Source organism: Coenobita brevimanus, chromosome 55, assembly GCF_032717465.1.
Source record: "Coenobita brevimanus isolate Jiangsu-jjx chromosome 55, ASM3271746v2, whole genome shotgun sequence".
Taxonomy (NCBI): Eukaryota; Metazoa; Arthropoda; class Malacostraca; order Decapoda; family Coenobitidae; genus Coenobita; species Coenobita brevimanus.
In genome coordinates this window covers 62,941,645-62,954,544 of record NC_137008.1, presented here as the reverse complement: position 1 = coordinate 62,954,544, position 12,900 = coordinate 62,941,645, and the positions used below count along the sequence as shown (strand labels likewise).

Below are 12,900 nucleotides of genomic sequence, written 5' to 3'. Positions count from 1 at the left end.
AAAACTCATATCATCTGCTTTATTCTCAAAAAGCACAATCTAAAGAAAGCTTCAGCCAGTCCTTCCAAACTGTAAATACTGCATTTTCATTCTTTTTTAATGCAAGGATGAAGCAACCAAAGGCCAGGAGTCTGCAAATTCTTCCTTACAGGAAAAAAAAAAAAACAAGATAACAGAGCCAAATTCAAGATCCATTCATTTCAAGATCCCTGGACACAATGCATCTGAATGACTGGAGATCATAGGCAGTAGGAAATACAGACAGAAGGAGACAGTTCCAGAGCTGACCTGTTGCATACATGAAAGATTGAGAGTAATGGTTAACTCTTGCATTAGAGAATTGTACAGAAAAGGGATGAGAGTTGGTTGCTGGGTGGGTGCTACGTGCCTGATGTGGTGGTGGAGGGATGCATGCAGACAGATCAGAGGAGCAAGGATTACTGAAGTAGTAAAAGTGAGGCGAAGAGACAGAAGTTGAAGGGAGCCAGTAGGAGGAGAAGAGTTAATGAGAAAAAAGCCTTTGACTCCAACTTATTGAGAGGAACTTTATATATGGAGCCTCCCCACATGTAAGAGTTGTACTCCACACAGCGACGAATAAAACCTGTGTATAAAATCAACAACTGTGCAGGGGTAAAGAAGGCATGGAGTTAGCTTAGCATTCTAGTCTCTTGGATGCAGATTTTTCAAGAGAGGTGATATGAATTTTCCAAGATAAATCCCAAGAGAATGAAACCCCAAGTATGAGTAAAGATAATGCAGGCTTGAGCTGCATATTGTCCAGAAATAGAGGGTACTCCTGCAGAAGATACTGTCAGGGTGATAGATGGAAGAATGGAGTTTTTGATACATTGAAAACAACAGGATTATTTTTACCCTAATCAGAGATATGAAATAAGTCAGCCATTAGGTGTGCCATAGCCTCATCCTTTGTTGTCTGAAGTAACTGCTGAGGTGGATGCTGCAGGAAGAGAAAGGAAAGGTGAAGGGTGGAGTCAGCAGCATATGAGTGGATAGGGTTACATGTACAGCTTAGAAGGTCACTGATGAATAAAAGGAGGAGAGTTGGTGATAGGACAGAGCCCTGAGGAACACTGCTATTGATACTTCTAGGAGAAGAATGGTGGCTTTCTACAACAGCAGCTATAAAATGACAAGAAAGGAAGCTAAGGAGGAAGGCAAAGATAGAAGGATAGAAACTGTAAGAGGGCAGTTTGGAAATTAAAGATTTATGCCAGACTCAATCGAAAGCCTTTGAGATGTCACGTGCAATGGCAAAGGCTTTCGCCAAAGTCCCAAAATGGGGATGACCAGGAGTCTGAAAGGTAGGTGAGCAGATCACAAGTGGAGCATCCCTGGCAGAACCCATAATGACGATCACAATGAAAAATGCTATAAAACTTTTTCGTTAAGAATAGACCAGAAAACTTTTGAAACACAGGATGATGAAGCAACTGGGTGATAGTTGGAATGGTCCCCTTTCTTTGGGAAAGGCCAGTATGAAGGAAAGGTACAAGTTGACAGACAAAGACGAAAGAGTTTACCCATGCAATGTAAGCACAGTTCTTGAGGACAACAGGAGGGACCCCATCAGGCCCATATGCCTTGTTAGTGTTGATGCCAATGATGGCGGAAAATACATCAACTGAAGAAATTTTAATGTAGCCATGAGGAAGTCAGAGTGGAAAAGCAATGGAGGAAAAGCACCGGAATTGTCTAAGGTGGAACTGGAGGAGAAAGTCTGAGGAAAGAGTCCTGCTTTATCTGTAGAAGAAATAGCTACAGAGCAATCAGTATGGATAAGAGGAGGGAAGGATGATGAGGTAAAGTTGTTAGAAAGGTTTTGACAAGGTGCCTGAAGGAGCAGGAAGAATTATGAGCTGAAGAGTTCAGAGCATTTGATACAAATGAAATTATTTTTAGCAGAATGATGCAAAATTTAGAACGATTCCATGCAGAAACATAAAAGAGATGAGATTCACGGGTGGGTTGGCTTCGGTTCCTTTTTTAGGCCTTCTCCATTTTGTGGACAGGATAAGAACAAGTGCAATTAAACTAAATTTTTTTTTTTCATTATTCATAGGATATGAGAATGGAATGAATATAAGGAAATAGTTAACACCGTGTTGTAAATGCAACTGGGCGATGTTCTGTTTAAAAAAATTATACTTTTACTGTGCTGGAACCATACATGTATCATGTATTTATTGCAGTAAACAGACCACATAAACCTGTAAACCATTAATTGCACATTTCATTCCTCAATTTAACTGATGAAATGTTTGATCTAAATTTCCATATACTGTACTATCAAATGAGTGTCAATTAAAACATTTCTTAGTTGCAAGGCTGGTTCTCAGCAGAAGGAAAGAGGTATACAGGAAAAAATTTAACTATTTGCTCCCATCCTATAAAAGCTGAGAGATAAAAAATACTCACCTGCAAATACTTTCTTGCTAAGAAAGCTATGCTCTTTTCAACCAGGATAATATCTGGCTTGTAAGAGACAATCTTTGCTACAACATTCTGTAGATAGTTTGCTTCCTGTAAATAAAGAAAAATACAGTGACTTTCATTTGCTTTCTCTATAAACTTTCCCCAATTTCAACATCTATTTTCTCCAAGTAGCAATATAAAAGATTTTTTCTTATTGCAACTAGCTCAAAATCAACTGTTTGGGGTGATATATCAATATACTGGTAATACTGGGGTGATATATCAATATACTGGTAATACTGCACTATAATTAAGAAGTTCCAAGATGTTATCTTGTAACTCCTTAGTTGTGGCACTACTCCCACATGCAAAACCTAATCTCTTTCCCCACAATTATTTCCAACTGCTCAATACCAAGAATTTTCATGGTTTCCAATATTGTGTAAAAGCAGTAGGACTACTTCAACCATCTTTAACTACTGCTATGAGCTTCTCTCAAGCTGTAAATGCTATCTATTCCCAAATGGCTTCATTCTCCCTATGTACATATAAATAAGTTGGTCAAATGGGCAATATATAAATGCAATTCCAATTTTGTTAACAAAGTGCTGACAACAACTCAATAAAAAAAGTAAACTTATTTTGCATGGCCAAAAATAGGTTTTTGGTTCACTGGAGGTCATGAAGGTACCTTATCGAGGAATCGCAGATCTGCTGCGATGTGTGCAAGTCACACTGTTATTTTACAGTATTTTGGACCATCTATTTTACATTCTTTTCCACGATTAATTTATTTCATGACTGTCAGACAGCAATGAAAACAACAGCACCAAATAAAATACCTACCCAATCTAAATTAGAAGATGACAAAACACTTAGCAATGTAAAAGTGAAAGAGGTGGCCCTTCTAACTGAAATGACTTTTTGTTAGTTCTCTTACTATCATTTTTTTTTTTTTTTTTTTTTTTTTTTTCGAGCCTAGCTAACCCAATTCTCAAGTGGGAAAACAGATTTGGATGATGAAATATATGTTCGTGACCTCAGGAATATGGGACTGAATAGGGACGTTGACTGAGATTGAGCAGCATGTAGAGCTGCCATTATGTGACCAAGGCTAACACATGCATGCATATGGAGCCATTATAAATGATACAATATAAAGAGAAATACCTGGGTGTATATATATATATATATATATATATATATATATATATTACAGACAGAGATAAGCAGGTGGATAAACAGATAGATAGATTGACAGATAGATAGATATACACAGATATAAAGATACAGCAGACCCTTGCTATAACAGGCTAATTATGGTGAAGTCTGATCTGACAAACCCAATAATACATTACATCCAATGGTGTCCACCTGAGGTGGGATTTCATGTACATGTTTATAAACAGATGAGTACTATAGTATATTCTAATACTAAAAATGAAAATTATACCTTTACAATAACTTGGTCCATAAAATCGCCTTTTTGTAGCTTATTTCAAATCTTTTTTCACTGCACTTCTTCATGAACAGTACTGTACATTACTATACAGTAGTCTGTTACTACAACTCAGCAATCACAATGGGGAGAGGGCAATTTTAGGCCACGCCAGAGTAAAATAGGTGGGAAACACATGTGCTGTGACCCATTTAATGGACACTGTTCGTTATATGCGACAGAAACTCAGTGACCTTTGTAGTGAATATTAAATCCAAAATCAAGCCTACTAAGGTCCATTAAATCAAGGGTCTACTATATACAGATAGTTAAATAAAGGCATCTAATGGGCAATAACAAAATACAACATCCAACAAACCTGTAGCAACAGATTATCAAGTGCAAGGAGCTTGTTGTCGGTACCCCGCTGGTAGTCTATAGTGGATGCTATTAGCAAAATTTGAGGATCAGTCAGCCGAACAGCCATGGATTTATCTGCCACATTTTTGGTGCAGACTGCACCATTTACTATTTGGCATTCACTACGGCTACCTCCAGGCACCTTCTTAAACTGGACGTATCTGGAGGAAACAACAGAAATTTTGCATACTGCTTTTTAAAATACAGCACATTAGTATCTAAGACATTATTAAAAAAATCTTGGTACAGCATAAGACACTACTACTTATTACAGCTGGGGCACCTTAACTTCACACAGTTTATCAAAGACACACCTTATGGGCAAAGACAGGTTTATCCATGCTGAAATTATGTGAACAATGGCAGCAACATCATTACTCACAATGCAATAATCTTATCTGCAGTGTGCAAACCAAAGTCAGCTACAGGAGGCAAAAAGCTGTGATATCCAAGATCCTTAGTTACCAAGAACTGCAGTGCTGTGCTGATTTTGTGTTCTAAGTGACTCCGATTTAACCTGGATGTAAGCTTTTGTGATTCTGAAATGTCAGGTTCTCCATACAACCATATCACCTAGACCAAGGGCGGGCAACCTACGGCCCGCGGGCCAGATCTGGCCCACGAAAGTCTAGCATCCGACCCACCAACCTGCTCGGCACGAGCATAGCAATCCAGCCCGCGAAAGCCCAGCCAAAACAAATAAAATTCTGACAAATAGCATCTGCTGCCAGCAAATGCTGTTTGGCAACTCGGCGCTCCCCTCACCCCGTGCGATACAATCTAATCACCATCCTGCCAAACGCCAGTGTCCGTAGGACTTCTGCATTGAGAGGAGGTATATGTCACTCTTAAGGTAGGTACACACTTGTTGCATATCGATGTATGTATGAAGTACTTTTCAAGTTCATGGATATTTTGAGATCTTAACCCGCGAGCTCAAATATGTTCCATCCCTTCAAGTGTGGAAGTACAGTACTATCTTTCACATTCAAAACTGAAATATAAAAAACTACAGTAGTTGAAAATAACCTCAATAAAACATATGCATAAAAAATATACAAGTGAATATAAGAGATGCTGAAGTGACTGGTGGGCCATAGAGAGAGAGGCCTCTACACTTGTTACTACAATGTACAGTACTAAAATCTGTCCACTTTAACCTGGCGTAATTTACCAGCTTATCTTGAATGCTGAGCTGTAACAATATGTCAACAACAGAACAAGGTGCTGGTCAAGAAAGAGTACTATGCAAAGAATGCAGAGCAATCACACTGTCTTCCACTGCTAATGAACTATTGGGAATACCGTAAGCTACAAAATTATGAAAATCTGTCGGGTTAAGGTGGACAAACTTGAGATGTGATGCTTCAGCACTAAGGAATGGGTGATGTTAGGACAAAACCAACTGCTAAGAAAATATTTTCTTCTGATAGCGCAAAATATAGATAATACTTACTGTCTAATGTCCATGTCATCACTGTCATTTTTCACATCTGGACGAATTATGTCTGTGACTGTGTGAACAATTGGGAGGATGATTTCTGCCCATGATGATGACAAGCCACCTGAATCCAGAAGTTGGCATAACAGGGCAGTCTCATGAGAGCCCCACATATCACTGAAAAAAGTATATATAATCAATGAATCCCAACTTTTTCCTGCTTGAGGATTATTACACAAAGTGACAGTAAGATAATCATATCTTAAAAGTTACTTCACCCTTATACACACCTCTATTTCTCCTTAAGTTTTTCCTTCCTTTCAAATGTCCATGAGCATTAACTAACTACTCCAGCATCCTTCACAGTGACTCTTTATCCTTCCAAGATATTCATAACATCTAAACAAACATCTCTCCACCCACTCAAAAAGATCAAATCATACTTTAACTCCTAAAAGACAGGTATCCACATATGCTGTCCAAGGGTACTAGGGCCAAAAAGACATGTGTCCGCATACGCGGTCACTCCCTTTTTCACACTAGCGTGGGCATTGAGGTAGCATCCCATGTTCTGTGGAGGAGCAGGATGACAATAACAAACCCCCACCACCATCCCCACATCATATCGCACCTGCATACACCGTGACTCACTTTGTCTTTGTCCGGCATTGTGACAGAGCAGCTGTCACACTCTCGCTCGATCTCCTCCTGCCACTTGGCCCCTAATGATTCACGTGGAGCTGGCCCATCCACATCCACACCAATCAAGATCATTCCTAAGGGCTGTACAAAGCAGCTTGGTAATGAACCTACTGACCCTATGAATCTATACATCCTTGCTGGAGGGAGTACCACACTCTGAAGAATTACTGACTGTGACAGTAGTGTACAGTGATGTGACAGTGACATGAAATAGTGTAATAATAATACTGTATATTTATAAATGTACATATACACTGGAAACATATAACTCTCCCTAAGTACCTCTGTGTAACAGATACATTGTGGTAGCAGTGATATGACAGTAAAGTGATAGTGACGTGATATTATCATCATTTATTATTATAATATGGAGTGCCCAGTTTACTGGAAATGTGTTATAAAATGGTTTTGCAAATGTATTTCACTGCAAGTGTGTGGTATGAGTAGTACAGTGAAATATAACTACTGATCACACAGTGAATGTTTAACGTATGCAATGTTTAATAAAAATTATAATGTGAGAATCTGAGTGTGGTAAGCTCCAGGTAGTGGTCATGGGAGTGAAAAACAGTGATTTTAGTACACCTCCTTCTAAGACCCCTGCCCATCCAGTGACAGTTCACACAGTCTTCAACGCCACCTCATGTAAAACCTGTAGGTATGTGCTTTCCAATGGCACCTCATTTTTTATTCTAGCATCACTCACTATGTTTTTTTAAAAGTTTAAAGTTTTATGTACATTTGGCCGATTATGCCCATCACGAGCATATGGCATGCCATTCCGATGCCTGTTTTTAAGAGGTTAATACAGAGAACTCCTTAACATAAATTCACTGCTATCCTCCTAACATTAATTCCCATTACCTTATCCTTCTACCATTTACATATCATAAAATTCATCTCTAAAGCCAGAATATGAACTACTTCAGATGATTCCCTCACTCCAATGACACTTCCTACACGAAGATTGCACAAGGTTTTGAACCAGGCTCTTGTGAGACTGCATGGTATGGCCTTGCAGGCGTGGTTACTTGCCTGCAGTTGATGGGTCTGCTCAGCCAGACAGAGCATGGTTGATCAATAACAATAACTAATGACCCCTCTGACTCACTTTAGTCTCTGTTTGATAAGTGATTCCTCATTTGCAAGTGTCAATGTTCCTTCCTCCTGCCCAGACCTTGCTTGTGGTTGACTTGCATCATGGCCTCGTAGAGCCTGAGGATATAAAATCATGGTATTTAACTATGTGCGTGTGTGTGTGTGTGTGTGTGTGTGTGTGTGTGTGTGTGTGTGTGTGTGTGTGTGTATGTATATGTATACCATACAGTATGTTATATATAGCTAGGTGGATAGACAGATAAATTTTATTTCTGGGCAAACACTAGGTACACAGTTTAATGTGATTCTATGGATTCTGAGGAGAAAACTTTCCTATACCATTCCCTCTGGAAAGTAATAATAACTGAGCTGCATTAATAAGGCTACACGAGGGTGGGGTTAGGTTAGGTTCAATCTGGTTTGGTTACATGAGATTAGATTAATGCTTAATATCACAAGTTTAAATGTTCTGTTTTCTTTATGTGTGGTCTGGTTCAGTATAATAAAGTTAGATTAACATTTTGTGGGTCTAGGGAGGAAAGCCCCTTTATTAAGATAAATTTGGTCAGGTATGGATTTTTATGATTCACTTGAATTTCACCATCATCTGCTAATGGAAACATTTCCTTCCCTTCATTCACCTCACCCATAACTCCACATTCCCATGAGTCCACTCTCAATAGTGAGGTCGAGTGGGGAGGAAAAACAGGGCAACAAGACTCTTCTGGAAGAAATGAGGGTAAAAATAAAATTAATCATAAAAATCAGAAAAATCTTTCATCTACAAAATTTGTGCTTGCCTTGAAGTAAAAATTTACTGTGAAATCTCGTGCACTGCAGGTACACTCACACTGAAAAGTTCTCAAACTCCTTGGCACGATGGATGTGGGAATGAGCGGAATGGGGCTTGTCTTTTCTGAACATCTAATATGTTTGACCGCAAGTGACCCAACTGTATGTCACTACATTCGTGTATAATGGCGAACAGTTACTGCTGAAACATAATACTATGTTACAGTACAGCAGAAGGAGCTGTTTTCAGATTCTTTGTCCATTTTACCGGATTGCATAGCGCTTACAGCGTTCGAGAACTTCTTGGTGAGAGTGTACATCTCATTCAGTAGTATCAGAGTCTACTCTAGCATTTATTCTGTCCCTACTCCCACAGCCATACCCATGTCTACACCAGTAAACTCAGCTATCCCCACAGCATATAAGACACCACCAGTTACATCCGTTGTGGAGTGCTATTTACAGACAGTATACAGATCTCTCTCAAACAAGATCAACAACCTCTTTCTCATTACCATTAGGGACAAAAGTTCACCTATAACTTGGGCATGTCTGTCACTTTCCTGGTGCATCACACCAAAGAGCATCATCTATGGGGAAAGAAGCATACCAGGTACCAAGTCACTCACCTTAGGATAAGGTGACCAGATTTATTAGAGCTAAAAGTGGGATGCGCGCGCGTGTGCATGTGTGTGTGTGTGTGTATGTGTGTCTGTGTGTCAGTGTGTGTGTGTGTGTCTATATATAGAGAGAGAGACAGATAGATAGATAGACAGATAGATACAGATAGATAGATATAGGTATATAGACAGACAGATACTGACTAAAGTGACTGCGACCGCTGCTGCGCTACACTTCAAACTGAGGCTGCTAATCAAACACTAACGTTTCCTACGAACTCCGAACATGCCGTACGGTACAGTGAATGGGTCGACCAAAGTTACCAGCTAGTGAGCATTACAGATTTTATATTAATAATTCGGTATTTCATTTGGTTAGGATTATGTATAATTTTTCTAATTCATCCTAATTTCATAAAAGAAGGTCGTTACATCTAATGCAACAGTAAGTTTCTAAAAGCGGGACAATTAAGATAACTTGCTCAAAAAGCGGGACTGTCCCGCCCAAAACCGGGACTCTGGTCACCTTACCTTAGGAGCATTAGTCGGATGCAAGCAGTACAGGAGGTGAAATATTAGGTGGACTTCTGTCCCTTATTACAAAGTTTCTTGAAACCCAACATGCAAAAACAATGGATGCCTCACCTGCAGAACCTCATCAGCCATCCCTAGGTATGGGCCTGACACTATTTCCCCTGAGTGATGATGCAGCTGGGCAGAAGCACTTAGGGCTGCAGAGACAGTGGTGGTGTAAGGAGCATCCCCACCAGATGTGTCAATCCCATATATTTTACTGTCTACAGCATCACCTTCAATGCTACTTCGTTTGCTGGGAACCAGAAATTAAGGGAGAAACAGTTAAATTCGCATATAACTTTCATAATAACTGTGCTTTTTACAATTTATTCCTGCTGTCACCAGACAATATTATATGGCTTAACCAGAGGGAAGTGCACCTCTCCAACAAGGGCAATGTAAGTTCCAAACCACTCTTCAAAATAGATTAGGTTTTTTCATCAATGATTAGGGTTTCACAAAAAATATTTTCCGGATCCAGAATCTGTAATATGATCTGGATTGGTCCCAAAAGTTAACTGATTGCTCTCTGGGACATGGGCTATCTACCCACCAAATTTGGTCCAAATCTCTTTTTTAGCTTTTGAGTAATCATGCTAACACACAAACAAACAAACAAACGGATGAAAACATACTCTCCTTGTCAGAGAAAATAAAGCTAGAAAGCACTCAAAGAGCGCATACCTCCGCCAATCCCGCTGCCATTAAAAAGGATCCGAACAAGTCCCCAAATTTAATCAATTCCTTCTTGGACCTCGGCTCATCTCTTTAAAAAATTTCACTGAAATTCATTGAGAACTTCTGGAGGTATTGTGCTGGATACTCCAGATCTGGATGCAGATCTGCCCCCAAAATAATCATTTCTGCCTTAGCCCATGGCCCACCTCTTCCACGAAATTTCATCAAAGTCCGTTCATAACTTTCTGCGTAATCCCAGATCCGGATCTGTGGATATTGAATCCAGATCTGGACCTGAATCCACCCCATAAATTAATAAATTCTTTCTTGGTGAGTCTTTTGAGTGTGTGGAAGAGTTTGTTGTTCGGGAGACATGTTATGTGCTGGAGGTGGGGCTGGAGCTAGCTCTGGGGCCAGAGTAAGGAGTGGTTGGAAGAAGTTCAGGGAGCTGTTGCCTCTCCTGACATTGAGAGGGTTCTCCCTCCGTGCTAAGTGATCTTTGTGGCATGTGTTAGGAGTGTGCTGCTGTATGGTAGTGAGACCTGGACAGTAAAGGAAGAGGATATTCGCAGGCTCAAACATACAGAAATGGCAATGATTATGTGGATGTGCAGTGCTCCCTGAGTGCGAGGCCTACGGGGGCTAGGTTTATGATGGAAGAGTTGAGATGTAGGATGGGACCGAAGTGTACTTGTGATGTGTTAAGGAGGGGTAGATTGAGATGGTTTGGGCATGTGGAGAGGATGGGGGATGATAATTGGGTGCGGAAAGTGAGAAGTGTTAATTTGGGGGTGCAGTAGCAAGAGGCAGATCAAAAAAGACCTGGGACGAGGTCAATGAGTGTGACCTCAGGATTAAGGGACAAATAGGGAAGTTGATAGAGATCGACCAGCATGCAGAGCTGCCATTAGGTAACCAAGGCTGATGCATGCAAGCATGTTGGAACCTTCAAAACGAAAAAAAAAATAATAAAATGATTACTGAGGGCAAGAGACTAGCAACCCTCATTTTTATAACTTTTACAACCAGTAACTCAGTTTGGGGAGCATGAAAAAAATCCCATTACTGGAAGTCTATTCCTCAAAAAGACAAAATCCCAAGAACACAACCTATGACGTCAATTACATCCTCACTGTAATGCAGCCTCTCGCACCACAAATTACTCAATCAATGCACCTCGCTCTCAAAACACAGATAATTCTTTTGCATAAGTTTATCAAAAAAATATCTAGGAGTACCCAGCTGAAGTGGTCAGTTTCCTGCAGTCAACATCACAACAGCAACACCCCTTCTTTACTTTTACATTCTTCATTTACACTTCTAGCATTCCACACAGTCACATGAGCCTGCCTGATTTTCCTGAGCCCTGGAAGGGAACAGAGCACAGACCCCCTAAATTGCTATCACGTAATTGTTTCAAGCATTAGGGGATTCTCTGTCGACACAAACCCCTCCTTTTAGCTGACTCAGTATGCAGGGAATATGTGGGCCCTGCTTGTTCAAATAACCAAAAGAAAAGAGGTCAGAAATCTTTATAAGGGCCTGTACATCAGAATTCCAGCTTGAACTTTGATTCTGTGCATTTGTAGCTTTACATCAGAATTTCAGCTCAAACTCTGATTCTGTGCAGTTGTAGCTGAAGTATCTGCCTAACAGTGAACAGCTGTGCAGCAAGCGGTTAAGCCTGTAGTTGCACTTCACTCTAACTCTCATTGTTGGCAGTTATCATTCACTTGTTATCTCTAAGGCCTCCATGTAAATAAATAACATAGCTGAAGTCCTGTGAATAATCAGGACCTACCTGGTTGAACTATATGGCTTTTTGATGGAAACAACATTGTCTTGAAGGTTTAGGTCCAGACAATAGTTTGATGATGAGGATGTGATGGAAGTAGGTGTGTCTACACTGTAGTTGGGCTCCTGGTATCCAATTCCACTGCTAGGTGACTCTGGTACACTACCTGTTAAGTACAAACAAACAAAAAATGGCAAATTTTCTCCCTAAGTTCATGTATGCCCTGAATTTAAATTCAAAGGGACACCTGCAATATTAATAATGTTTTGCATTTTAATTTAAACCATTGAGAAATTCAGAGTGACAGCAATCATTAGCTGAACAATAATCTGAAAACCCTTCTATTGTGGATACCCTTACAAGGAGATTTCCAGGTGGATACACAGACAATAATGATGATAATCAGTTTCAAGCTAATATTTCCACATTGGAGTAATGTCTTTCAGTGCTCCCAGTGATTCTTACCATTATCTTCTGCCATGGAAGATAATTGCTTGACCCACAGAGGTTCCTGACCACCCTCTTGTAAGGTAGCCAGGCCTTCCTGTACTATTCTTTCGGAGCTCCCGGTTCCTTGCCTCAAAGGACGGTAAAGAACATAGTCATCAACAAACACTTGCTCTAGCTGAGAAATACACAGGATATACCCTGCTTCCAACAGGGCTTGTCCAATGGCAACAGCTGATGCACTGGAAAAAAACATTCCTCAGTTAATATAGTACTACCAAACATTTCATCATATAAGCTAATTCTCTGTTGTCCCTTCAGAAGTATAAAAAATCTGGGGCTATTCAACTTGGTCCAGACATTTCAAGTTCAGGTGAACAGTCATTAATCCCGGAGTGACATTAGGTGAGCAATAAGCCCCAACCATCCCTCAGACATAACCACTATGGGCAACATC

The 12,900-nt window shown here is 40.0% G+C and overlaps 1 protein-coding gene across 1 annotated transcript in view; it reads right to left on the bottom strand.

Moving 5' to 3' along the window:
• fab1 (1-phosphatidylinositol 3-phosphate 5-kinase fab1) overlaps positions 1–12,900 on the bottom strand; it is a 72,994-nt gene that overhangs the window by 51,340 nt on the left and 8,754 nt on the right. Inside the window, exons 7-13 of the mRNA XM_080273757.1 lie at positions 12,462–12,685; positions 12,003–12,162; positions 9,593–9,776; positions 7,549–7,652; positions 5,751–5,912; positions 4,254–4,455; positions 2,440–2,544 (exon numbers count right to left, since the gene is read on the bottom strand). Coding sequence (XP_080129883.1) covers positions 2,440–2,544; positions 4,254–4,455; positions 5,751–5,912; positions 7,549–7,652; positions 9,593–9,776; positions 12,003–12,162; positions 12,462–12,685 — 1,141 coding nt within the window. The remainder of the gene's footprint in view (positions 1–2,439; positions 2,545–4,253; positions 4,456–5,750; positions 5,913–7,548; positions 7,653–9,592; positions 9,777–12,002; positions 12,163–12,461; positions 12,686–12,900) is intronic.